Source organism: Phalacrocorax carbo, chromosome 6, assembly GCF_963921805.1.
Source record: "Phalacrocorax carbo chromosome 6, bPhaCar2.1, whole genome shotgun sequence".
Lineage (NCBI taxonomy): Eukaryota > Metazoa > Chordata > Aves > Suliformes > Phalacrocoracidae > Phalacrocorax > Phalacrocorax carbo.
In genome coordinates this window covers 21,301,164-21,329,136 of record NC_087518.1, presented here as the reverse complement: position 1 = coordinate 21,329,136, position 27,973 = coordinate 21,301,164, and the positions used below count along the sequence as shown (strand labels likewise).

The following is a 27,973-nucleotide window of genomic DNA, read 5'->3' as shown; positions in this document are numbered from 1 at the left end:
TTATAATATATTTAAAATCTGCTGTCTGGACAAGCTTGATAATGTAAACTGTACAAAAGCAAGTTGGGTCACACTCGATAATCAACTTTTCTGTGGCATGTCGAATTCAAGTTGCTTTATGCAATCCTGGACCCTTTTACTAAGCCATCAAAAAGCCTTAAAGAGAATCTTGCAGCATCTTCTAGACAGAAAAACATTTAAAGGTCTATAAAGTATCTTGTTTCTGTTGTAACGGAAGAAAACATGAACTTAGCTTATTTTTTCTCCTAGAAATGCCTTTCCTTCAGTCTACTTCCTTCAGATTATTGAAAAATTGGCTCACAATTATTTCTTCCCAGATTGTTGATTCTTCATGCTATTCTGTAATGTGGCATCTTTTTTCCTTTCATAATTTTTTGTCTCTGTACTGTCCTTGACTGCTTAGTATCTCTTTTGCTAAATTAGACATATCTGCTGATTTCTACACAGTGCCTTATATTAAGTTTATCATCCATAAGTGTTTAATTATACTTAACTGCAGAGGTAGGGTAGGGGTTTCAAAATACAATATAAAGAAAACTAGTATGTCAATAAACTTGTGGAGGAAGAAGAGAATTACTGAGCTCTACTGGTTTACTGTGGGTTTCCACTGAAAGAAATGACCAGTTGCAGTGTTAATGCTCTCCCACAAAAACCAAATCAATTAGTATGTCCTGGACTTGGATCTTTGCAGAAACTATGCAGAGGACGGCTCTACAGCCATCTTAGTACTGAGAAAGTTATTTTTAAAAGTTAATAAAATTTTTAAAATTTTAATCTAGAAAAATGGGGTTATTTAAACTTAAAAAGGCAAAGAGAAAGCCAAAGCTGATTACAAGGATATGATTCTTCAGTTTAAGTAGGTAGGTAGTAATATCTGATACAGGAGCATCAGGTAACAATACGGAATGTGTTCTCCCCAAGTAGCAGATGGCAAGCTTGTTCTGTGTATATTCTTACACTGATCAGTAGATCCGGTAGACTCATTTCCAGGAGGAGGACAGCCTTTTGTGAGCCATGGAACATCCAGGCAGTCAGCTCCAGATAACATGTCTGACAGGGCTGCACTGAAGTTCATCTGTTAGCAGCAGAAGCATTCCTGGTTTCTGGACCCCTTTCTAGCCTCTTGCCCGTGGCCCACTGTAATCATCAGGTTTGCCAGCGTCTGTGTCCAAAAGAGCAGCATTAAGTAGGTGGAGATCGTTTTGGAACCAAGGGGTAGTGCAGGGTGTCCAGTGGGGAAATGTAAATGTGTCTGAAGGCAGAGCGAGTGAGCGAACCTGCAAGTCTTTTCAGCTGTTATGGAGAGGTGTATTCTAATTTCCAATATGCCTGTTTACTACAGAAACAAACACAGAATAAAGTACCTTGGTGCCTTTGCTCTTAGAAACGTTGGTTTGTAAATATGCACACATTGTTGGTCGGGAGTATAATTTTTTTGGAAACTACTGGAAATCCTTTGCCTCAACAATTTTAGAGAGAGAAGACTTGTCTCTTCCCCAGCAAGGAAAAAAAAGTAAAGAAAAAACTTCTGTACCTTCTGTGTTTGCTAAGTGTTTATTATGTACCCCTTCCTGTTCTGAGTTTTCAGATTCATTTAATTCTATTTTTCCTCACATTTTAAAAATAAGCCTCTAGTATGTATTTAATTTATTCCCAGTCTGCTGTAATTAAGTTGCAGATAAACATATGGTTCCCTTATGACAAAGTGATACTGAAGGGAAATGCTTTGTAACAGATGCTGATTTAGCTCTTCTGTAGCCATATAGCCTAGATCAGATTATGAAAATACAAACAGTATGGTAAATTAATAGATAGCAAATAGTGACAAACTGAATCCTGTACTGTAGAATCATAGCTGAATCAAACATGAAAAACAATGTTATGGAAATATGAAAGAAGGAAAATAAATGGCAATGGAAACAGAGTAGGGGCCAAAAAAAGAGAAGCTGTAATCAACTGAAGGATAAAAAGAAAAAAAGAACAAAGCAAAGAAACTTCACTGGCAATTTGCTAATGCCAGATGGGTTTTGGGCTGGCAATGAGTAAGACTTCCTCGCAGTTGGTTTCAGGGACTAGTGTAGAGCATTGCCTTAACTTTAAGAGGTAGTTGTGTTGTAAGATGGAATCATAGCAAAGTGATCTATAACTCTTGAGTTACAGATCTGGTCTGCTAAAAAACACACGTCTAAAACTAGGTGGATGCAGAGCAATTTTCATTCAAGTAACCAGCTGCACGTATACAACTTGAGGAAACCAGGCATACCCTGACCTTGTAAGGACATTTTGGGAAACATTTTCTGCAAACATTTTCCCTGTCCAGAATGACATTCATACTGTTATTCCTCAAGTCTGCCCCCCTAATTCTCCTCCCTCTGCTAAGAAGGAAACATGTGCATGTTGGTAATATTGCTTTGGTTTTAGTTTTAAAAGAAGGGAACTGAGCAGTGCGTAAGATGTAATATGACTGCCACATAGACAAAACTACTTTTTCATTGTGCGCTTCTTTTTTTAAACTTATTCTTTGGTTCTGAAGATACTTGTAGTTTTGTGTAATTTCCATAACATAGATCACCAGCAGGACTGTTTTACTTGATTAAAATGTTTACTTAGATGAGAAGATGGAAGATGTGTTTATTCTGAGACATAATTACAAGTGGTGAAGTTTCATAAATCCATTTCACAAATACAGTGTTTTTACACTGTGTAATTTAGTTGAAGGGGGAAAGCGCATTATCTTTTCTTGATTTCAGTTCCTTTAATTGCCCCAAATGAGAAACTTCATGGTGACTTTTGAGATCCTTTATGCTTTGAACTTTTAATATGCCATTCTTTGAATACTTGAAGATATTCTAATTCTAGCCCTTGCAAAGCATTCTAGGCAGTTTTCAGTGTAGACGTTAAAAAACAATATATAGCATGCAAGAACACATTCATAAAATGTTTCTCTTCTATAATTCTGTAATTCGTGTTTTAATGTTTAAAAACAGGTTTTGTCAAAGTTTTTCTCCTGCAGTCGTAGATACTCCTTATTTCCATAGTTGTGATTTATTATGTATCCCAGTTGCTTCAAATTGATATTTAAACTTATTCAAAAATAAAAGTGTGCTGCCATCTTCCAAAGCACATGGTAATGAACTGTTGAAGGTTATCCTTTCTATTCTAATAACATTCTAATTCTATTCTAATTTATGTTCTAATAACATTTGTAGGTTTTAACTGTTTAAACACATTGTCTGATTCTTGAAAGCATTGCTGTATTTTACGCTAATTGAAATCATTGACCTTAGGTTACAACATTGCTACCTTTCAGGCACAGACCAAACTGTCTTCACAAAGCCGTATCAAGTGGTGATGCAGAAGCTAACAGTACACCCCACTTGAGCGTCTTGCCATTAGAACATGTTTGTTTGAACACAGATTTTGTTTGGTGCTGAGGCTTCAGCAATGCCTGTTTCCTAGCATGGATATTTTGGTTTAGTCCTGAAAATCATAAATCTGGTCAAGTAGGGCTGTGTTGATGCTAGGTTTCCTCGTGTTTCTATGTCTGTTACTCAAGTCTGAATCTCATTCTGACCAAATGGCCAATAGGAAAATATTATTTAAGCACACAGAGCCTTCCCCAGAATATCATATCAGTGTTGTTAATCCAACAGATATGGGGCTCGGCCATACTTTTTCTTTAAAGCCAAGTATGAAAGTGGATAGAATTTATAGAGCATTACTACTTTTTAAAACATCTGTAACATTGTAAGTATGATTAGATCTCTGCACAAGAAGAGGTAATAAATGAGATTTGCATCTTGTCAAATTACTGTAAAATTATACTGGAGTGCAGAAGGTGGAGTTCATTGAGTGGGGTTTGTGCAGTGCCAGGTACCATTTGAGAAATACAGAAATATTTTGTGTTAGTTTTCTAATAAGTATGTGTTTCTAATGTTCCATATATTTTAGTATAGGGGGAAGCTATAATGAGAAGTTTTCTTCTTGAACCTGGGTATTCAAATTATGATGACGTAGAATGCTGCCTCAGCAATTATGTATTGTATTTCTTACTCTAATTGCACAATTTTGTGGTGCTTAGGCACATGGTTTAGTGGTGGACATGGCAGCATTAGGTTTACGATTAGACTCAATGATCTTAAAGGACTTTTTCCAACCTAAATGTTTCTACGAAGATCTATCAAAAACTTGTTTGATGCAGAGAGATGGATCAAGCAAGGAGTGGGACGCTGATTCCCAAAGTATGCTATTATGAGATACTGCCATAACTAGGATGCTGATAAACATCCTTGCTCTAGAAACTAAAATAAAATAAAATACCGATTTTTAGTGAGATACCAGTTCTACACTGCTCTGAGTTAGGGAATAGCCACAGCATTGCTCTAAATATCAGTAGACAATAATGGTGTAACACTGGATAAATTGCTTTCTAAATGTTCCTCCATTGCTGTAGTGGAATTCAGTTAAAAAAAAAAAGACACCTTACAAAAATAGTTTAAAACTGAATCATACACGTACATAGACACAGTAAATGGCAGTACAAGCTAAAAGCAGGGGCTTGAGGATTCACTGCATCTTCTAATTCTTGTCCCATTGGCTCATTACATACTTTAAAGCAAAAGTCGATGTGTAATTGTTGAGTGTAATGTAATCAATACTCTACACACCAAATACAGATTTTAGATAGTACAGAATTTGTTTCCACAGAAAGATACCAAAGAGAATATGAAATGGCATATAACGAGTACTTTCTTTTTCAGCTAAAAAATATGTGGCATGGGATAAAATGTTCCTTCCTGCAGTAACTTCAAAAGAGCTCTGTTTCCAGTATTAAACTGCTGAAGAAACAAAGATTTAAACATGTCAGCCTGTAAGATAAGCATACTCAGATTCTGAGGTGTAACACATGAAAGTAAATTCTAAGTAGTTCTCTCAAAGTAAGTTACGTAGCATTCTATGTTCATTGATTTTTTGACATTTTACAAGTCTATATTTTACTTGTGCAACTGCTGTTTCTGAAAAATAAGAGGAAATTCAGCCACTTCACATTTGCACCATTTTTACATATACAAGAACAAATCTTGGCAGACAAAGCTAGTCAATTTAACAATAATGTAATAATTTATGTTGATGTTGGGTAGTTATTTAATGGACTGGTGGTTGTTTATTTGGCCAGATTTAAAGCAGTGGAGGGTGCTCGGTTTGCCCATAGGTGACATTGTCTTTATAACCCTGGCAGCATTTCAGTAAGTAAGTGTGGCAGTCATAACACTGGGTTTCTTTGTAAAAACCCAAACATTTGTATCCCTCCTATTTGTCTGATGCTTTCTGTTTGGTGGATGCTAGACAAACCCCTAAGGGGACATAGTATACATTTGCTGATCATGCTCATACATTTAAATTGTAATTACCATCTCTCTGTCTTTACATACTTTTTTAAAAGCTCCTTGAAATGAAACTTGAGGTGCAATCTAATCTAACGTGGCACATTAAAAACAAAAGGTCTTTCTGTAGGGATTTTCCCTTTGTGAACCATTTGGCTTTCTGACTGGGTAATTCCAGCTCATCAGACTGGAAGTCTCGTGCTGAATGCTGTGATACGGCACGTTCCATAGTCAAATTTCATGTCTTTCAGGCTTTGAGTGTAATGTTTAATGACAATGGTGGTGTTTACAGCATTCTATTAAAAATACTCCAACACTGCCATTGTGCAACAAAAACTTCTACATAAAGAACATGTGCATGTGACAACCTTGCAGCATCTGCAGGCAGTGAGTTTCTCTTCTTGCATATTCTGAAGGTTCCAGACTTTTCCTGTTGATTTTCAGCTCAAAAGAAGTCTCAAAAAAGCGCAAGTTTAAGAGAAAACCTTCTCAAAACCATGGCTGTCTTACACATCTTCATCTGCATGCATTACAGGATTTTCTTTCATCCTTGTATTCAGATTTTGAGTGTACATCAATTTATACGGTGCTGCTCTTGCCCAGACAGGCAGTGGAGAGGAAGGGAAGAAGAAAAAAAACAGGATGCATTTCTTTTTAGATATGGTATTAGTCATTTCTCAGTTACATTGTATTGGCAGCCTGTTTTGTCTTATCTCTTTAAGTCTGAGGTGCATGTTGATACCAGAAAAGTTAAATTTCTTGGAGAAGTTCTTCATTGACTTAGGGCTTGCCACCGTGCTTAAAAATACAGGGAAGTATAAATCATTTTTTTAGTTTCATGTTGGTGACAGGTGTCTTACAGGATAAAATATTTTAGTTAACTGAAATGCATTAGCAAATGTATTGTCCAGTATCTAAAAATGAAACTCATCAAAGCAACTTAAAATAAATTTCTAGAAAAAGAATTGATTGAAATTGTATATGCGGCATTTGGTTTATGACAGATTAACATAGTTTGTGACTTGAGGATAGGAGTTCTTGGTGAAGTTAGCACCAAATATTTCAGCAATGTGCCTAAGGACAGATACAATTGTAAGACCAGATCTCATAAATGGAACTGTAGCTAGCAGAAGGCTTAGTAAAATTAGAAATACAAACTAATTTCCAAAAATGTGATTGCTGCACTTTATTTCATTTTGTAGCCTGGTGATTGCTGGTTTTAAGTATCCGTAGGACTTGATCATGGTAATAGTAAAATTATTCCTTTTGTTGTTATCTGAGTTAGACTCCTGTAATTCAAAAATGAGATTGCTGCTAGAACCAGGGATTGGGGCTGCTGGAGAACACAGCTACTTGGAATTCAGACTCACATCAGGAGCGCGTGGGGCAGCTTCCCACTTGATGGCTACTTAAGGGATTGACCTAAATTTTTGCAATGGGTTTGTTCAGTCCTTCTGGAAGTTAATAATGATGCTGATGGTATTCTACAGTATCTAGAATTTTCATCATTTTTGCAAATAATTTATATTTTAATTACTGAAGTTACATTGATGTTGTTATTTAAGGCTTTGATGCTACTACCATGTGTATGACTTCAGTAGGTGATACTGTGGCCTTAGCTAAGCAAAACATACATATAAATCACCCCAAATGAGAGCCTAAATGGAGTATCTTTGGTAAATTTAGAAGTAGCTTACACCTGTGGAGAGACTTATCATAGCATGACTTGCTTAGCACTCTTTATATACATTTATTCTTACAGAATGGCGAGTTCAAAATTACTAAGTGTGAACTTTTGTTCCATCTACTAATAAAGTAACATATTTTCTTCATACGTGGGTTAGAAGCAAATTTGTCTGCTTTTAGTGTAGCTTCTGCCTTGCCAATTTTGCTTTGCATTCTTAAGCTGAATAACTTAAAACATTTTCCTTAGAGGAGCTTTAGTATGCAGAAAATTGCAATGCAGTTTTAAACAGCTGAAGAATAATATACTTTGTTTAAAAACAGATACTCCAAGTGTATTCACTCGGATGGCTCTGTGTGTAAAATATCTGTCAAGGGAGAAAGGGAAGACGCTGTGTTCCATCGTGATGGTCGTGCCTCTGTGATTTGAGACTATTCCTGTTTTAGACACACATTCCCATAAGATTGCCTGCTTGGACTCCTGAAGGAGCTGGAAAAAAGATTTCCATCCAGAAGTAATAGTAGCATGGGCTTTTGGCTTTGCTCATAAACCAACATTTAGAAGTCATCTGAGGAAAGCTATTTCCTGATTAAAGTCAGGTTTTGCTTAATGCAGTCATAGCCAGTCTTTCCCATCTGGTATCACACTACTTGATGTGAGAGCCTTCAGTTGCCTGGTGGCCACTTTACACGATCCCATAGGAGTTACTGACTTTCCCAAGGGACCTTTCAGTGGATCAGGTCATTCTGTTACCCTGGCTGTTGTGCGGCTCCTCTTTTCCCTGGGGAAACTTAGAGAAGGTGCACAGGAGAGAATATGAGCTGATAATCCGGTACCCACAACATGTATTTGGAATTGTAGTTCTCGCAGGACTATTGCAGCTTGTGCACAGCATATGCCTGGTTTTTCATTTATGCGCCAGATCCCCATGTTTTACCTGTGGGGTACAGACATTACGTTTTAGATGTGGAATATAAAAGGTAGGGCATGTGACCACATTTCCTGGGTTTTAGTCCCTAAAGTGTCAGTGTTTAACATTGCTCTCTTACTCCTGGGTGCAGTAGTTTTGCTTCCCATGTCTGCCTCACCATCACTTCAAGGAGGCACCCTCAGCTGAACCAGGCAGACACCTTCTTACATGAGTCTGGGTGAGTTACTGCTTCATGCCACTGTTATCACTTCAGTTTTAGTGTGTAATATGGCTGAAGAGAGATGAGGGTATTGGTATTTTGACTTTTTGTGTGTTTTGTGGATTGCTAAGGTAGGATCTTTCCTGCCAAGAAGCTGGATTTTATCCCAAATCCTGTGAATTTCACACAAGAGTGGATTCTCACAGGATTCAGACAGATTGTCAAAACTCTGGCATTTAGTTAAGGCACAGAACAACTGCTTCCTGTGTGAACTCACCAGCGCAGTCTCTCCCCGGTACAAGGAAGCATTTAGACAGTAGAAAACTACACACTTGGAGCTTTCCTTGAGAGACATCTGGTTTCTGTACAATACAAAATACCACTTTTTAGCTGGGGGTAAAGGCACTGGTTATGGCAGCTCCACAGGAACGCCCAAACAAGTTACGGGTGCATTTTACAGCAGTTTGAAAAAAGGGAACTCTGATTTAGTGCCTCTGATCGATTGTCTCTTGTGAGTCCCAAAGGCCTCCGTATGGGTGGATGATGATAAAACATGACTCAGTGTTTAGCTATGGTATACTTGGGAGCTCTTCTAAATGAGGAACTTCAGAGTTGAGGTCACCAGGTATAAGCTAATCCTAAATTTCTAGTATTTGCAACCAGGAGCTGAAGACATGATTGGTAGATTCGCCGAGACCTATCATAGCAGACAAACGAAGGCACGTAATCAATATCAAAGACGGGGTTATTGAGATGGAAAAACTTGTTTTGTTGTCATCAGAGGAGCCTAAATCCCCAGGGGGGGTAAAGCTGAAAAAAAAAAAATCACTGTTCTGCTAGGCGAGTGTCCTTAGATCCACCACATTTTCATGCTCTAACTACTGCGCACTTTGTTGCCCTCTATGTGTCTTTGGTCCCAGGATAGATCGTGATCTTTAGCCCCACAGTAAATATTGCTAGATACTTTGTAGAAATTAAAACTGGCAAATTCCATGTGTTTTATGTCATTTGGCATTCTGCACAACTCCCCCTTCAGTTTGTCATAAATTCCTAAACCAGAGCAAGGTCACATCTGGTAGCAATTTCAGTCTGCCAGATGAGGCATAATCCTATAAAACCTAACTCAGTTTCTCCAGTGCTTTTCAAAGACAAGCTCTCTTGCTCCTTTTCCATAAGATGTACCACTTGCCTTGTGAGCACTGTAGAATGATTTAGGCTGATGGTCTTTTCACACTTTATAAACGGCAATTTTTGGAACACAGCTATGTTTCCAGTACGTAAGACAGTACAAGCAAGTAACAGTGTTGAAGTTGTCACGATAACAGGCTGCGTCTGGATTCTGTTTTCTTTTGCAATAGCACAGCCCCACAGGATACAGCAGTTGTGGTCTTTCCTCAGTGTTTTGATGCTTATGGATCAGCTTGTATGCTGAGTAACCTGCCATCTTACATACTGCATAACTTCTAAAGGCTCCATTATGTAGCTACTAGTCTGCTTTTCTTTTATGTGCTTTTAAAATAGTTATAGCAAAAGCTACACATCTTAGGTAATTCAAGGTACACATGTTGAAAACTCTTGATCATTAGATGCACTCAAAGTAATGGAACGATGATCAAGCTTAGCACATTGTAGTACGTGAAAAATATCTCTACTTCCCAGTACCATGGAATTGTAATAGTAGTCAGTAGTTTCATATATTTTATCATGTTTCCATTGTCCCATTATATTTTTATAATGGTGGTTATTTCAGCATCTCATTGCCTTTATTACTTTATGCTTTCAAAGCACTGTATGGAACTTGGTGACCCACCTTCTCAGAAGTAGCAAAACAACATATTAGTGAGGTGGGGTTTTTGTGTGTGTGAAACTGTGATGCATTATAATGTGCTGTTAAATCACACTAACATAACTTAGTTTAAAAAACATGTTCTCAAGGCTTCCTGCATCTTGCATAAGGACATCTAAGGCCTGTTTATCATGCACCTGTACAACTAGCTTTTTTCCTCTGAGGTGACCAACTGTAATTATCTCTTGCTAGCACATGACTGATACAAAACAAAAAAACACCCCAAAGCATCAAAACTTAAAAAGCACCTCAAAATTTTAAACAATTGGTTTGTTACTCTTAACTATGAAAAATACAAGCTAAAAGTGACAGCATATTCAAACACACTGCAGTTGAACACACTGGCTAGAAACCACCATGTCTACTCTGATTTTTTCTGACCTAATTTATACCCTTTTGAACCTGTTTATTCACAGAGCAAATACCCTGATGTTGTGACACTTCCGGAGGGACTGCTGGGAGATTATATAATTCTAAGGAACCTCAAACTTCCTGGGTAAGCCAAGAAATAAATTTTCTGATTTATGCAGATAAAGGATTGTGAAATGTGTATTGACAATCTATACATAATCCGCCTGCTTGAACATTAAGTCACTCTTTGGTTTAGAATGCCTCTGAACACAGACATTAGATGATGCATGTTATATTTCAGGGCTATAATCTGGGGACACACACACCAAACAAAATATATCTAAAGGCCTTGTGGGTACTGTGCATACCCACTCTTTTAAAAAGCTAGGTAGAAAAAACTACAGAGCTCTGGCAGGCTTTTCTTTTGCATTTTAAGAGAAAAAAAAAATCTATTACTATCTCAGTTTTGGAAGCTCATGCTACAATGAAAGTCTAAATTCAACAAAGTTTATGAATGTGGGATGAGTCCTCCCTCTCAGGCATCAGAAAACATGTCAGGTTCAACTGGATTTGTTCCATCTTGGGTTTTTTTCTGCATTACATGACCAGAGCAAGGGGCAGAAAAGATGCTGAGACCAACATCCCTCTTACTGCAATGGGGTGGGCAACTGGCAACCATCCTCTGTAAGACAAGGCAGTATTTTCCACCCCTGGGCCTGAGCAAAGGAGCTGATCCCCTCTCACAGCCAAAGGCCAGGGTGGCAGCCTGTCACAGCACATACTTGACTGCAGGGAAGGAAATGCAACTCCATCTTCATTCATATCTTGCTTCTTACCACTGTTCCACAGAGACTTACCCTTCATAAGAGACAAAGACAAGAACCAGGGGAAAAATGCTTGAGGGTAAAAACTCAAATGCACCTGGAAACAAAGTAGTAACCTTTCCTTGTCAATGGATTACCAGTTTTCCTTGGTTCAAACTATATGTACAGAGCTGGCTAAGTTGCGTTACCTGAGGTGAATTTTGTTTAAGAGCATAATGAGTATAATCCTCCTGAATCCTGGCCTTTCTGCTTTGAAGAAACCTTAAAGACAGATGCTAGTTCACACTTCACTAACTTTTCTGTGCACATGATACAGGTTTGAATTACTGATAGTTTGGAAGATACACATAGATGAAGAAGGAAGAACTCTGCCTGTTCTGGACCTTCTAACTAAAGTTCCGGAGCAAGGTAACATCATTTACTTCAGAGACTGTTTCTGAGCTTTCAAGTAGAACACCTGTCCCCTTTTTGGGCCAGCACCTCTTTAGATAAAGTGGAAATCCATCTGGCAGCCCAGCCAGGCACACAGCTAAGCTTCACCTCCTGTATAACTTAAAACGGCTTACAAAACAAGTATCTTCCTCTTCTAGGCAGCAGATAACCTGTTTTATCCAAAAATGCAATCAATTCCTCACACCCACCCTCAGTAACAGTGCAGCTGTTTGCAAGTAATGTTCACTGTTATGTTTTTTCTTGCAGTCTTGGAGCAGAAGATGGCAACTATTGAAAATGCACCCACCCGCTTCCGGAGCATGCTGCTTCTGTTTGGCATTGAGACAGCTATAGAGAATCTGATCAAAGTAGTTGCCTTGGAAAATTGAATACCAGCATTTCTTACAACAGGTAGCAATTTCAAAAGTAGTTTTAATTAAGATATTGTGTTACACAGTCTATAATTTTATTGAATATAAACATTAAGTTATTTTCCATTTAGAAACCATACTCATAAAACATGCTATCTGTACAATTATGGCACGTTATATATAAATTGTCATGACATGAAAATAAATACAGCCTTTTAAATACAAAAATGCCAAATAAAATAGTTACATGTACAGAGTGATTTAATTATAAATTTATCTTTCTGAATCATTAATGTACCAGAGTGGTTTATCATCTTAACATTTTCTAGATACCTGGAAAGTGTTAAAAGATCATGCACTGTCCAATCCATAAAAATCCATTTCATTTCACAGCTCTGTAAAAGTACAGTGATTATAAAATGACAAGAGAACAGTAAGAGACTCCTGGAACAAGGAGTTAAATAGCTTTCTCCTTAAATTAGGGTGGAAGTAGACAATGTGAGATTTCAAAGACATGCTATGCTTAAAAAAAAAGGTATAACTGTATGAAGTAACTTTTTTCCACAATGTATGTGTTGAGTAGAGACAACAAGAAAGGACCACTACACTTCTGCAAAGAGAGTTGGGCGAGTTAACTACTGCTCACTGCAGTACTTGGGTTTGATTTCCTACTTCTAGGGGGAAATTCTAGTAGGTAACACATTACAAAAGCATCACATTTCATACATTCATCCCTGAAGAAACAAAACAGATTAGACAGATGTAATCTTCCTTCACTTCTGTCAGATGTATCATCAGATCATTCGTGAACTCCCAGCATTTTTCAAGAGAGTTCCTGCTCCGGACTAGCTCTCGCAACCCAACATTTTTCCAAAGCAAACCTGTACAACTGTAAGTCATGTCCTTCTTAGGCAGGGAGCAACAGTTGTTCCTGGAATCAGGGAGCCAAAAATAAGAACTGTGGATTCTTGAGTAATATTAAGAGGCCCTCTTTTCGAGTCCACAGCTGCTCTAACTATACAAAAGCAGTACAACTGCCTGCTCTGTTTATCACAAAGTATTTTATAGCAATGGTGAAATAGGTGGAGAAACAAGAACTAAAGCAACAGTGTGTTTATAATATCATAATTTGAATAATCCACTATTTGATCACTGAATTAGTCTCCCACTGTTCTCGTAGGTCAGGAAAAACTGACAGGCCAGATGTGTTTCTGTCAGAGCATACAGCTGAGCAATGTCACAGACTAAGTTTTGATGAACAGCAACTCTATAATAAAATATCTTGTTAGATATAAGGCAGACTAATTTAAAGTTTGGAATCCAGGAGACAGGCAAAATCCATTGCTACTTTATCCACTGACATGTTACTGCTTGAGCTATTTTTGTGTAACCTTTAGTTTATTTTGTCTTTACCTCCCTCGTGCATAAAAATGAAACTGATCAAGCACATGCATTAGTTGCACATGAAATGTGTGTGAAGTTACAGCGTAAAGACCTGAAAAATTTCCAGCTGTGGATAGTCCTTCCTTCTTCCTCTTGCCTAATGAAGGATTTCTGGATTTAGAAACAACTCCCTCCCCCTCAGGTTTTCTTTGGAAAGAAGGAGTTATTACCACTGTCAGCTACCAGCTTATTGCACTGTTGTAGTATCACATTTCAGTGAGAGCAGCCCACGAGCCTGTCCCAGACAGGCACACTGTCACCTGGGAGCAGGATACAAGACACTGCTAACAGGGGTTGCTGGCCACAGCAAAGCCTCACTGCTGTGGGAGGGGTGGTAATCTGTAGTTCATGTTTCTTCCTTGAGTTGTACCAATATACAGGGTTTCCTGGCTTCGGTTTTTGAATTTCAGGTAAAATGGAACAATTCAAACATTACACTGAGATCCCAACATAAATATATTTTTTTAAATGTTAACCTACACTATTTTGAAAAACATTACCGGTAAGCACACATCATGTCCAGGTAACAGCAGTTCACTGGAGCCTGAATAGCATCTCTTTGCACATTTCAGGGGGCGTAATCCCCAAGTGTATGGGAAAAGTCTGTGTACTACCCTCAGTTTTGAATATATCCTCAGTCTCCAGCTCAGGATCTTCCCCGAGGATGGCTTTTACTGCAACATCTCACAAGACTTCAGCTGCACACACCAATGTTTACACAGTAAAGCCATTGTTAAATTGCTCAAGTGTGATCCAAGCTCAGCTCCAGTAGTCGTCATGAACAAGTGACCCTGCTGCTTCAGAAAATCAGATACCACCACCTTTTTTCTGTGTCACTTAAAAAGAACAAGCCTGAAAGCAGCTGGTCCCGCTATGCAGTACATGGGGTATCTGTGAAATAATGCCAATGTTTGACACAATCTGAAAGACCTGAAATAATCTGTAAAATTCAGAATATATTATTCTTATAGCTCAATTTAAATTAGGTAAGAGTGAGCTGTGGTTTCACCTTCAATAGCAGCATACAACGAATAGAAAATAAAAAAGACCAGTATGTCAGATGAGCTAAGCCCAGCTATTGCATAAAATTCAAAAGATGCTTACCTTTAACCCTTTCACTTAGTTTCAGATGCTTTAGGTAGGTACAAGGTGATCACAGAACCTCTGGAGGCAGTCTGGTGTTCTTAATCTCATGCATTAGTACTTAAGTGTTCTGCACTAACATGGTAGTTCCATAGATCAGTAACACGTGAGTAGCCACTTCAGTTGTATTTTCAATGAACTTAATGCTAAAGTTTTATATTAGGTTTTATCAGAGCATTCCCTCTTCCTAGCAGGTATGAGTGAGACTCAAAGCACAAGCTCCAAGGCAAATCTCTTGTTAATTCAGCTTTCTACATTAGTGCAATACTTCAAAACCTTTAATTCTGTGCTCTTTCAATTCTAAGGAAGTTGAATTCTAGTATTAATTTGATCTGTCCTCTAGTCCCAAGGTATGGCACATTATCTGTTCTGTCATATTAAATACATTCATTAAGGTTATATAGTAAATGCATGTTTTAGTGCTATTCCATGTCTTTGAAAAGGCATACCAATTAGAAATCAGTTCTTAAAGCAAAAACATTCACAGCTGAAAAATCCACTGAACACGATAGAAAAAAATCACCATAATTGTATTCCATTAATCTTTCACTTTCTAGTGTGTTTGAATAAAAATAACCTTAAGGAAACTGTTACACTTTATGGAGAACTAATGTGCAGTCTTCATTCTCCTTTAAGAGATTGGACATAACTGGGTCATCTTTGGCCTGTACATTCTTCAAATAATAGTTCACTATCTTGCCATCAAGTTTGTACTGATGAGGAATGCTTTCATATGGTTTTAGATCGAGGTCCAGGACAGAAACAGAAAAGGTGAATCTTGATTTGGACGTTAGTACCATGGGTCTCTGCTCAGAGCTGGAAAACAAAGCCGTTTTGCACCTTTGAGTCACTGAAGGGGACTTTTTCATTTGTGTATCCTGAGTCTCCTTGCAAAAGTGACCCTAAGGTCTATCTTAGGCCTTTCCTGAGAGCCAAAGAAAGTAAACTTCAGCTAATGTAGCATTTAGGAAACTATAGCTCCAGCTTAACTAGTCTTAAAGTGAACTTGCTTCCAGTCGCTTTCCTTTCAGTTTCCACACAGCTTAAGTCAAAACCTTACTCTCAATTATTGTGTCTTTGTATTTAGTAAGCCTCACCTGGTTCTAGGCAATATGCACACAAAGCAATAGCCTTATTAACCAGAAGCAGAAGGAATCATTACAACTCCTCCTTAGGTTCAAGGTAAGACAAATTTAGTATCAGAACTACAGTCTGAGCATTCTGAAGAATGGAGGACTTAATAAATGTCAACCATTTCATAAGTCATCTCCCTCATGAATATTTCATTCAAGAACAGCAGGGCAAATGCAGAAAACCAAAATAACAAGGCTTTGGTAAAGCAAACTCCCCCACATCAGACAGACTACAATATTGTTGCAAAGTCTCCTGCCTTACAGTGAAAGATGTCACCTCTTGATTATTGCCTTGTTTTTACTGATGTGCTGAATAAAGACTTCCGTTTTTTAATGAGGCAGTTAAAGGCAACTCGTTTTGAAAAAATCTCTCCTTTGACGACACCAAGGCAGAAAAATTGTACCCAGTTAAAATCATGTATATCTACTATGAACGGTCAATTTAAATTTCAAGAAGGGAATAAATAACAACTTAACACTTTTCATCAACTTAAACCTTCAGAAACAGACCTCTGTCCTAAATATATTCAATCAGAGCTCTACCTTATTTATATGCTCGCAGCCAAGTATTTGGGCACCCCCCAAAAAACTCCCACTTTTTTGAAGTTACTTGAACTGACTGAACTCTGCAAACCCATCTGCAATTTCTAAATGAGTTGTTCAAAAGCAGGTCTCTCTTACCATTCATCTTGTAGACAGGGTGAAAGGGCAATCATGATAGAGCAGTCCTTAGCAGTCATTGCTATTCTGTACTGCTGCACCTATATGACACAAAAATAACATGAATTTTCTATTGCAGTTTATTTGCCTTAGTAAAAGCACACTGTTCTTTATAAAAGACATTAGTACACATGGTGTATTAGTACATTCATATTTTAAGAGCTAGAAATTCTCTCTATAACCAACTGTTAGCAGAAGCAAGTGCTTTTACAGCACCCTGTATAAGAATCATGCTTATTTCCTGCAGATACTTTCTTGAACGCCAAAACAGCACCAGTTCATGCAAATGCTTCCTCGGTCTAGAAAATAACCAGCTTTATTTTTCTCTCCAGAACTAGTGCTAAACATGTTTGGTTTTAACTGCTTCTGCTATCAAGCTAGACCCTGGCACAATTAAGACCTTTAACCATACAGACATCTGACAAGCCAGCAGTGCTGCTAATGCACTATCCATCCATTTCCCTTAGACAGGTGTTCATCAAAACTGATAGACTAAATAAGCTTCAACAACATGCACAAGAAAAGTACCTTTGTTAATGCAAACGCTACTGTCCCATCATCTTCCATTGAAAGATCTAGCAGCTTCTCATAAAATGCTTCATTGTAAGGTCCATCTATCTGTAATGTACTTCTAAATAAATTTTAAAAGAAGATTTACAGATAACCAGGATTATTTACTGATTTTCAGTGAGATCTTTCTTCAGCAGCCCAGATACTCAGAAAAAAACCACCATCACCAATAAACATGGCAACAGGTTAATATTCAGAGTCTAAGACCATGACCAGTCCCTCTCATTCTCATATCACTTGAGATATGCTGTTTTTTTAAAAAGACGAATCGTTCTTAATCCACTGCCACCTGCGTAGCACTACAAGAACAGTATATTTTGCAAAAATGTGTAGGTTTCAAAATTTGTTACAGTTTGCAGGAGCTCCCAGAAGCCTTGCTGAAAACATTGAGGATGTACCTTTAGCTGCCAGGGGCCCACTGTGCCCCCAGCTTCACAATATCTGCTAACAAGGGGATGGTTTATTTGCCCTCCTTCCTCCCCATGTTAAATACCTGAACTCCTGATGAAAAGCTGAACCCATAGAAGTGGGGTTTGCAGCACACAAACACCACGCACAGGTGAAAGAATGTATTTTTAATTTGTTTAATGCATAAATATCCAAGTAAGGCACACTGCAAGTGATTTAAGCAGAACTTAAGGCCAACCTGCTGCCCATAAGATAACCCTTCAACAGGAGTCAGAGGGAGCTGAAGGAGCACAAGCAGCAATGTCTTACAAGTAAGGCCAGCGTGCCCTCGTGCGAGCAACATCAGAATTACAGGCAAATTACAGCCTGAGAATGCTGAACCGTCCAGCATAAAAAACCGTCCAGGTTTTTTAATGGTGATTATTATTACAACTAATAAGCTTTATTTGAGAACAAATGTAGCAGCTTGCAATGCCCAGTATTTCTTCACAAGGCAAGATATACCATAAGATAAAGATTCTTGTGCCTTAAGTACGATTTGATCACTTGTGATGCAGGTTAGAATCTGGCTTTTGGAGCCATTCGCATCATGCAACGGGCAGGCTGGGCAACAGCAGATACTGGGCCGTTACCCGCTCATGCCTTCTGTAAGATCCTGCAGGCACAGGCTGGACTGCTGCTGAATACCAAATCCAAGCTTTTAAAGGGCAGGTTGTAGGTAGGCCAACAGATCAGAGAATGACTGTAAAAACATCATTAATACTGCAGACTTAGTCCTAGCTCTGCAGGTACTAAAGGCTGGAAAAACCAACCATCTATTTTACTGTTATCTCTCCTCAAATATACAACCTCCACTACTAAGGAAAAGGGCATTTTCTCTCTTATCCTGTTGTGAACTTCCCATACTCATTACATAAAAATTCAGGTCAAAGTGACTGACAACAAAACTTTTTAAAAAACTCATCTTCTATGTTATCTGGCATTTCAGGTTAGAAATTCAGAATATGCAATTCCATGAAGGAAGGCTGTTTACAACATAACAAGAGAGAACAAATGGTTGTGTCTGCATAGAGCCCCTCCTATCTGCACACCAACTTAATCAGCACTGAAAAGAAAAGCCCTCAAGTCTTACCTCTCTTCAGGAAATTCCTCTAAGTACTGTTCAACTCTGCTGTACAAAGGGTAGAGTCCTTCAATATCCAGCATGTCCAGCATCTGAGCCTGAAGGGTTTTATAAAGGAGACAACCCCTTGGTAAGCCAGAGCTTTCCAATTTATGTTTACCTGGAAGAAAATGTATTTTCAAATAAGGCAGACATGAGTGTTGTCTTTTGCTTCATTTTGCCATTACATGTGCTTGTTTACAAAGCAAATGCAAATACTCCTTAGACCAATCACAGGGCGAATTAAAAACCGAACCAAAACAACTTCAGTTCCCAAACACTAATGTTCTAGGTGCACGTACTTACCTGCACATTTAAACACCACATATTTGGCTGCAGAATAAAACACCTGGTATGCAACTCTACAAATTACTCAAAAAACACCCCAAACCCACACACTTCCCTTGCAATCTACTTGTTTGAGTCTACAAGAGAAATTTTTCATGAGTTTGAAGCCACCACAAATTCACTTTCAAGAGCATGACTGCTGGGAGAAATGTTTTGCATTTCAAATATCCTGTCGCTTTAATATAGTATAAACAGATTTGTATTTGCTATCATTTCTGTCAGATCGCTTTCTCCATATAACAGAGCAGAAGCAAACAGCAATTGGAAAGATTCTCCTCAAAAGCAGAGTAAGCACCATGCTGTTTGTGTCACTAGGATAACTAGCAGCATCTTGAATAATTAGAGCTTCCACACTGAGGGATTAACATAAAGTTTTCCAACTCTCACTTCCCATTTCTTTTCCCTCCAGTATTCATACCTTTCTCTTTACCAGGAGTGGAGTAGCAGAATAAAACAGAATGAGCTACACCCTAGCTGGGGAGGGCTGACAGGAGTAGGAAAAGGCAAGAAACAGGCGTCACATAACAAACCAACCAAAGCAGCCAACTTCATCACATACAACATAAAAACTCCCCCCTCATTTGAAATACTCATGACAGTTATGAGCTCAAACTGGTATTTTTTTTCCATTTTTCCTCCACCACCTTCTAAATTTATTTTTATCCCTGTCAGTAGGTAATGCTAAAAGTGCTCACTACAAGGTCATATTAAAAACAATTATCTAGCAATTCTGCAGCTCAGAACCTATTTTTAAAATGTCACTAAGCCTCCACTGTTTCCATTCTCACATCAGCCTTAAACTGCAAATGAGAGGCAAAGATGTGAATCATTACGTGATAACAGTTGATTGTTGACAGCACTCAAGAAATTCTTTCTTACCATTTCTTAGTAGCTCCTTATTAAAAGCACTTGCTTCACAGTAGCTTCTTCCTTGTGAAATGGGAACTGTCTTCATATCACCTGCCCTGCAGGCATCAGTACTACTTAGTAGCGTCATAGTTATAACGTGGATTAGTTCTTTAACAATTGTCCTTGTACAGTGTGGTCCACTGACCAGCCCATTGGATGGAAAAAAGAAAGGTTTTAAGTGACGAGCAAGTTCGTTCCAGTCAGAGACACAGTCCTGGTCATCTTTACAGCCATAAATTAGTTCCCCGTTCTACAAATGAGAAAAAAAAGATTTAGGCATGTCATAAAATCCAGTTATTTGTATTTAATCGAAGCATCAGATTTAAAGACACATGGCACATAAAATTGTATAAGAGCCTGCATACAAATACACACGTTCCCAATCTCCTGCAAATTTGCCCTCAAGTTTAACTGGGTACCACAAGTGACAACCTTTGAGTGAGGACCAAAAAGCTGATTTAAGTCAAGTGCTATTTTCCCAAACTTCACCAACTAAAAGCAATCAGAATAATAAAAGTGAACTGATACTTAGCACATTTTCCTATCGCTTCTTTCTGAATAATGTCAGTGATGAAAAAGCACTACATGAAACGACCTTCTTTTAAAAGCCAGATTGGAAAACAGAAGGCTATAAAAAGGGACAGAAAAGGTGTGATTGTTACCTGTACTAATAGAAAAAAAACAGGACAGTTCCTACAAGTTTAAGTAATTCAAACAGTTGCTTTAATACTGGAAATAAGTTGTAAAGAATCTGATTTCCTAAAATTAATCTGAAAATCTGCAGAATCCATCAGTTACTGCTTTATATTTGAACTATATTCCATTAAAAAAAGGTAACTTTCTACTTCTTCCATGAGGCAGGCTGTGCAGTTGGCTGACACGAGTATTGTAATGATAATTAAAAAAATATTTTCAGCAACATGCAAAGTTGTCTATCATCTTCCTCCTGAATCAGAGAATGGTTTAGTTTGGAAGGAAGAAGCACATAACATTTTAAAACTTTGGTCATCTTTAAAAGTCTTTCTATTAATTACTCCTTGGTGATCCTTTCAGACTAAGTAGTTCTGGGAAATTATTACTTACCTGTCCTACCTTGAAATCTAACTAAGAATTTTCCCTTTTTCTTCTTTTGGTAGGGTCCAATAGTGACAGTGTTCGCTAGGTCGGGTTGAAGTAGGATCTTGACTGTTCAGATGCTGAAGTTAAATTGTTTAAAAGCCACAAAAAAAAAAAAGCAGAGAGATTTGATTGTTTACCTTAAATATTTTCAGGTTGTTCTGTGCCTCCTGTAATAAGCTCTTCAAAGCAAAGTGCATTCTCTGTTTATTTCTAGGGGGGAAAAAATAAATCCAAGAATGTTTTATCACAGCTTTTAAGGTGTTGACACCCATGCCTGGAGGACTCTGCATAATCAGAACAAGGCACTTGAAGTGAACACACCCATTAAGCCTGTTATGCATGCTGAAGTCACAAAGTGACTATTCACAATTAGAAGTTTAAATCTGAGTAAAGCAAGCAGCTCTTAGGTGTACTGGTATGTAGCAAAAGGCACTGGCATATTAGTAAGCAACTCTGACTCCCGAAATAGGTGTAAAAAGGTTTACAGCACCAGAAATATCCGCTGTAAAAATCAGACAAGCGGGCATTGATCATCCTTAATATCACAGCAAAAGTCAAAATAATCTGGGAAAGAAATCTGTACGGTTCCTTACCCTGAGAAGAGATCCAATGGGCAATATTTACTTGGTCGTTTCCATTTTCCGTTCGCTACCTGTTGAAAACCCACACCACTGCTGTTAACCACGTTCTGGAGTAACTACTCTCAGTTATTTTAAGAGTCGGGCGCGTGGCACTAACATCCTGTCTTCAGAAGTGCTATGACATTTAAAACCCTTTGAATGTACAATTCATGACTAGTAGGGGTGGTCTTCATCATATTTAGCTCAAGTCACTTAGATTGCATTCACAAATGGAAGGCATGGAGAAAGTTCACATTAAATTGCAGTAAGACACAGTTATATCATTTCAGACACATAATGAGCATCAGTCAGATGAATTCCATGTGTGTTACATGCTGTTGTAAGTTACGGAATGCCACCATGCACTTGGTGAGCAGTAGGGAATTTGACACTGGAGTTTACTCAATCAGCAGCATTAATAGTCCTCAAAAACTAATCTTGTATTTCTTTGCTTCCAGCTTCCCACAGAACTTGTTCCATCTCTCACTGAACAGATCCACACCCAGCAACTCAGGCATGTATCCCCACCTACTATCTTTAGTCATACCAGAGATTTAAGCAACAACATGCGAGTTTCAACAGGAAAGCAAGGCTAGAATAGCAAAGCAAACTGCAGTGAAAGGAAAGCAGGACAACTACTTAAAAAAAAAAAACCCAAACAACACATTACCTTTAGATGCTGGTGCATACAGTAACGACACACCTTGTGCTTTATCTCCTGTGAAACATGGCTGGAAAAAGGAATGAAGCCACATTTTGGCTAAAACAAAGAAACAAAAAAGATTACAAATATAAATGTATTTCTTTATATAAATATAAAGGCACATGATATGCAAATCTCTTCTGTTTAAGGAAACTAAAAACAAACAAACCAGTCAAGATCCAACACTTAAAAGCTTAATATATGTCACTGTATATTATTTTCCCAATTAGTTTAGAGTCCTCACTTAAGGACACACAAAACTATTGCAGCCTACAAAAGTAGTCTAGTAATATCTGGGAATTTCTCAAGTTTTGAAAGATCAGGAATTGGAAGGGGGAGGGGGATATTTCATCCTGTGGGTCACAGTGAAAGCTGTGAGCTCTGCCTTATGCCTTATGCCACTGCCACACTCCTTTAAAACTGCTCTGATCAGTATGTGCTTAAAAACGCAAAACAAACCCCTCAGAAGGTTCTTCTCCCTTTCAATACCTTAATTTCTATGCAGAGGATTGGCCGGTGTTCCACAAAACGATAGGTCTGCAGCCTGGTAAGATTAGGAAGGCACATTGCATAACCACTAAGAGTGTCCATATCTTTATCACAGCGAGACTCTGGAGAAAACAAACAAAAACACAAACAAGAAAGTTAGGTGTGTGGGTGTTTATTTTACCCTGTAGTTGTCCTCTGCACCAGGTGTGGGGGATCAGAACAAACTTAGGTAGACAGGACACAGTTTAGCAGGCTTTACCCAATCATACACTTGCATAAATTTGCCTTCCCCATTACCAACACCTGTTTTCAGTTTCCTCAAAACTATCATAAGCACATAGAGTGCCTCAAGAGCTGCTTTTAACAGCTGGTTTCCAGTATCAGTGAGAGGCCTGAAACAGCAACAGAGTGCACTCAGTTGGCCAACAAGAGGTAAAGAGACTACTGTATTCAAAGGTGCCATCTCACCTTTGCTTACTAGAACTGCAGGAACTACCATCCCTCAGTCTAGTCAAGAGGAACCTGTGAAAACTGGCAGAAATATCATAAAATGTTCAGAAGTTCAGGAGAAAGTGTAAATCTAAGCAGAACCTGCAAGTGGCTTCACTCAACTCCTTATCTGTATGCAGTCTCTTCTTAGCCATTCCGGCGCTTACATCAACATAATTACAAGGTGAAAAGGAACATAGAAGGAACAAAAGTTAACTTCCCCCTCCTCACAAGCTCTCAACTTCAAACAAGAATTTTCTCTGCTAAGACCACCCTTTTAAAAATGGCATTTTTTAATATAGTCCGGATTAATGATCCTGAGAAGAAACAAAGTAGCACAATGGTTTCAGACTAAGATTAAGAGGCATTATATAGATAAAACCTTTAAATAATCTCCCTCCACATGCATCCTTTGGAACAAAGGTCTGCAAGATTTTAGTTCAAATTTAATAAGCACATACTCCTAGATTTTCAGATATCTGTGTTACTGAACAGACATATGGAATACGTATGTTCTGTTATAGTTTCTGTTGGTAAGAAAAATGCCCATTCTAAAAAATATTACAATAGAAAAACAAAATCTAAGAAACAGGACCCTCATTAGGCATCAGCCTGCAATTACATGCTGTACTTCACTAGGACAAGCAAGAAGAAATCTTTCTCCAACAAAACACTGGGGTTTGTTTTTTTTTTTCTAAACTCAAGCAAAAGTACATCCATGTTCATCTGAGAGCCACTTGTCAAATCAGACAGACCCAGAAATCAGAAGTATTAGAGGAATTCCACACCGGTTTATGTGAAAGATAATATTAAAGGAAATTCTTTCCTCAAGGTTTAAAAAAAAATTCCTGTTAAGAACAAACAGCGAGATTTGCTGCCGTAAAGCAAGAAATACCAGTTGGACAGCTGCTCACATCCACATTTCTTCCTCTAAAGAAAACCGCAGGAGCTGTGGACGCACAAAATTTAAGAAATAAAACTGAATTCTATCATTCACTCCTACCAGAGTATCATAGATTTTGTAACTTTTATTAAACACTATTTACTTTCCTTGCTGGTTTCTGGCACTGTGGAACTGTTTCTCAAAAAGGTGAGGACAGGTCAGCAATACAGAATGTCCTGTGCTCACTATATGTATATTCATTTCATTTTTTTTCCCCCGAATCGAAGTACTGGTTATAGTACTTTGATTTAACACCACATTTTTCTTCAAGAAACTTCGCAAAAGCAGGAATTTCTGGCCATTCCCGAGAACGTCTGAGAAAACAGCATGAACACGCCATGAGGAACACCTTCTCTCTTCGCCCATTTTAGAGTTTACACCTTACTGTACTTTTAACCATACATGAAGAACAATGCACCCAAGTGTTGCTGACTCAGAATGATGACACCACATTCTGCAGGGCTTCACTTCACACTGACTCTGTCAGGGATTGCCAAGCTTCGAGTCTTGCAGCATGTTCCAAATGGTTTCACAAGGTCAGTGCACCCTTGCCCCCTTCAACCCCTGCCGCCATCCAAGGGGACTAGAAAAGCATACTCACACTTCACCACTGGCTAGCGACCCCAGAGCACTGTCAGAGTCGGGAGAAAGCAAGCACTGCCCCATATCCCAGAGACGCTCATTAAACTTTAAAGGCAGCACAGCCTGTGACACTGCACCCCCTTGCAATGACACATGCCAGATATCAGAAAAGAGAGACATGAGTACCTGGAATATTAAGTCGCACACTGCTTGAATGCTATGACTCGTAAGACACGAGATGCTTAGCCCCAAGTAAAATACTAACACTGAAAACAGGACAATGTAATGGAGACTTTCTGAAACGATCTTCCTTCCAAAGCTCTGTGCACATTCCAGGAGAAGTAACTGATGGAATCGAAACAATTGTTTCAGGATGCATCTTCCACCTCCCTCGCTGACCTTTATAAAGAACTTCACAGCAAGGTGAAAGCTTGTTCAAGATTTAACAAACACCAGCTTACAGAGGATCCCTTTCCCCAGTTTAATGGCACAGTATCAGACACAATTTTTAGTTCTAGAATACACCCATTTTTTCCACGTGTCATGGTCCAGATACTGAAAAAAGTTTCCTCACATTCTGAGGTATGATGCTTTTTTACTTTAAAATAAAGCACAGCGCTTTACAGCTTGAGGAAGGCCCCCTTTTTAATGCTAACCCTGGCACTTACCTGGTCTCTCTGGCTGAATTTTTAAGCAGAGCTGTCTTACGAAGCCTAAAGGCAGTTGAATAATTTCCTAATAAAAAAAAAAAAATGTATTTCAGCACAAAAATTAATATCCAGTTTGGGGGCCTTAAAATGGAATAGCAAAGTTCAATGGATGCTAACAGTGTACTAAACTATATGATCAGCAGCTTTTCCCTCTGATTAACCATCTATGTGAAGACCTGTACCTGCAATCACACACAATACTTACTCCACTATGAAACCAAGAACCAATTTAAATAAATACATGAAGAAAGAGCATTTTCAGTTCAAGTTTAATGTGCATGGAGAAACTTGCATCATTTTGTCCTTTTCATGAATGAAATAGTCCCATTTAATCCCATCCCATGTCTCACATCCCACCCTTCCAAGGCAGAATTCTGGAACTCGAGTTCCAGGAGCAGGTGTAACTTCCATTCAAGGATCTGACATCCAGTTAATTAGATCTGGCCACCCTGAAGAACAGAGCAAGCAGCAAGGAAAAAATGTTACCTCTGACTACACAGAAACCAGATTGCTCCCCTTATTCTGCAGTTAGTCTAAAAATCTGTCTCACACACCTCTCACCTTATGCAGGGCACAGAAACCACCGTTATCATTGGTAGCTTCAAATAGCTCAGACCAGAGTGTAATCCAGCACAGAGCAGGATCTCTGATCTGATTCAAATGCTGTTTGTGCATGTATCTTGCTCAAGAATATCTGCAAACCCTATTAATTCCTTTTACCAGCTTGCAGCGTTTCCCAAAACACTTCAGTGCTTACAGTGCATAAGCCATTTATTTTAAGAATAAAAGATTTACCCCATGGTGAACATAGTTCTCCCCAAAGAACTGCTTCATGACATGTTTTCCAAAGTCTACGATGTTTTGCAGATGGTGTAGTATTTCCTCTGAAGTCTGGAACACAAACATGTCATTATTTCATTGTTAAATTACCAAACACTTAAGAATACATACACATAGTAGTCAACAATTTAGCGAAGTAGCTTAATTGTTCTACAGAGTTTGGTAAGTCAGTGCACATTGAAATTAAACAGACACATGAAACATCTGCTACATTTATCTCCCTACTGCTGTCTGAGGGGCTGGGATAACCAGGAAGAGGGTCAGAAGTTCTGACTTCTTAAGTTTCACAGGGGGAAAGGACAGAGAAAATGGAAAAGGTGGAAGAGGGGGCAATTACTCAAGATCTACTCTTTGACCATTATTCTTAAAACAGCTCAAATAACTGTAATAGTCAAGAGATGCACAGCATGCCTTCTTAGCAACAGGTGATGTGCAGGAGAAGCTTTGAGTGTTATAAAATACTTCACCTGGATATTTAGAAGTCCTAAAGGCCTAAAAGTCTTAGCCACATGAAAAATCTCTGCATCAACAGGTACAGAATTTGCCAAATCCTGCCCCAGACAATGAAAAATCTTACTATAATGTCATCTTCCATGAACTTCATGTTACCTGAATATAAGGAAACACAAAAGTTCTACAAGGCATGCCAAGCTAGACAGAAATGACACTAAGTGACTACTGGAAGCAGGACAGCAACATTGGTGCAGTCTGACTTTGACAGACTTCTGCTCATTAAGGAGGTAGCAGAAAAGATTTACAACATTATCCCGCACTCCAGCATACTCTGATTCTCCACACAGCATTTTATTTTTATGACAGACAAGCTCCAAGCTCCTGCATCCTTTTGTAACAAACCTCTTCTGGAAAAACACTACTCTGCCTACCACTGTACACTATATAGCACTGAACCAGACAGATTTACCCTTGGGATTGAGTAACAGTGGAGGAAGAGGAAGTGCAACACTCACATTCAAGTTAGAAAAATAACAAAGGGAAAACAACATGAGCAGGAGGGGGAAAAATAAACAGAGCAGATTAAGAGAAAACAAAATGCTAAGAGGGTGACACTCATGTAATGGCAAAGTCTAGAGAAAGAAGGGAAGGCCACACCCAACACAAATTAAAAGTGTTTACAGGTAAAAGGAGATTGTCACTAATCAAGCGATCTTATTAACTTTGGTTTATAATGCCATCATAAAAGGTAGATTTTTTTTCCATCCGGAAGGGTTTGTTACCTAACAGACTTACACAAGATGTAGGACTAGAAAGATTAGTTTGTTACTGTAACACAGGTCTGCTAAGACTACGTAACAAGTTTAATACTCGTCCTCTAGCAGGATTCATCTTCCAGACTGAAGCAGCAATACACAGTACTGCAACATGCAACAATGCTTTACAGAAAGAAAAACCCCTACAGTGATACACATTACTACACACTTACTTCAGTAACACTGTACTAAATACAGTGACTTCAGTACGCAGAGCACTAACCAAAAAACCCAATCCTTTGCAGCAAGTAGGAAAACCACAATTTTTCCAAAGCACTCACAGAATTTCCATCATTCTATAAATTCTATGAAGGTCAGGACAGTGCTTATT

At 38.4% G+C, this 27,973-nt stretch overlaps 2 protein-coding genes across 13 annotated transcripts in view; one reads left to right on the top strand and one right to left on the bottom strand.

The window, feature by feature from the left end:
* The window catches only part of CENPP (centromere protein P), a 169,264-nt gene extending 144,969 nt beyond the window's left edge, over window positions 1-24,295 (top strand). For 2 of the 6 annotated variants that reach the window (XM_064454226.1, XM_064454223.1), the window contains exons 7-9: window positions 10,482-10,561; window positions 11,557-11,648; window positions 11,940-12,332. In XM_064454226.1, coding sequence (XP_064310296.1) covers window positions 10,482-10,561; window positions 11,557-11,648; window positions 11,940-12,061 — 294 coding nt within the window. In that variant the 3' untranslated portion in view covers window positions 12,062-12,332. Of the gene's footprint in view, window positions 1-10,481; window positions 10,562-11,556; window positions 11,649-11,939; window positions 12,333-18,448; window positions 20,411-21,212; window positions 21,248-22,076 lie in introns of those variants that run through there. The other 4 variants (XR_010373353.1, XR_010373354.1, XM_064454225.1 and 1 more) reach the window with 4 other exon arrangements.
* The window catches only part of IPPK (inositol-pentakisphosphate 2-kinase), a 45,910-nt gene continuing 17,940 nt past the window's right edge, over window positions 4-27,973 (bottom strand). For 5 of the 7 annotated variants that reach the window (XM_064454212.1, XM_064454213.1, XM_064454215.1 and 2 more), the window contains 11 exons: window positions 26,330-26,425; window positions 25,493-25,559; window positions 22,811-22,932; window positions 22,289-22,378; window positions 21,592-21,650; window positions 21,136-21,208; window positions 19,850-20,129; window positions 18,593-18,743; window positions 17,011-17,113; window positions 16,444-16,523; window positions 12,085-15,445 (listed from right to left, as the gene is read on the bottom strand). In XM_064454212.1, coding sequence (XP_064310282.1) covers window positions 15,220-15,445; window positions 16,444-16,523; window positions 17,011-17,113; window positions 18,593-18,743; window positions 19,850-20,129; window positions 21,136-21,208; window positions 21,592-21,650; window positions 22,289-22,378; window positions 22,811-22,932; window positions 25,493-25,559; window positions 26,330-26,425 — 1,347 coding nt within the window. In that variant the 3' untranslated portion in view covers window positions 12,085-15,219. Of the gene's footprint in view, window positions 1,184-12,084; window positions 15,446-16,443; window positions 16,524-17,010; window positions 17,114-18,592; window positions 18,744-19,849; window positions 20,130-21,135; window positions 21,209-21,591; window positions 21,651-22,288; window positions 22,379-22,810; window positions 22,933-23,278; window positions 23,342-25,492; window positions 25,560-26,329; window positions 26,426-27,973 lie in introns of those variants that run through there. The other 2 variants (XM_064454214.1, XM_064454218.1) reach the window with 2 other exon arrangements.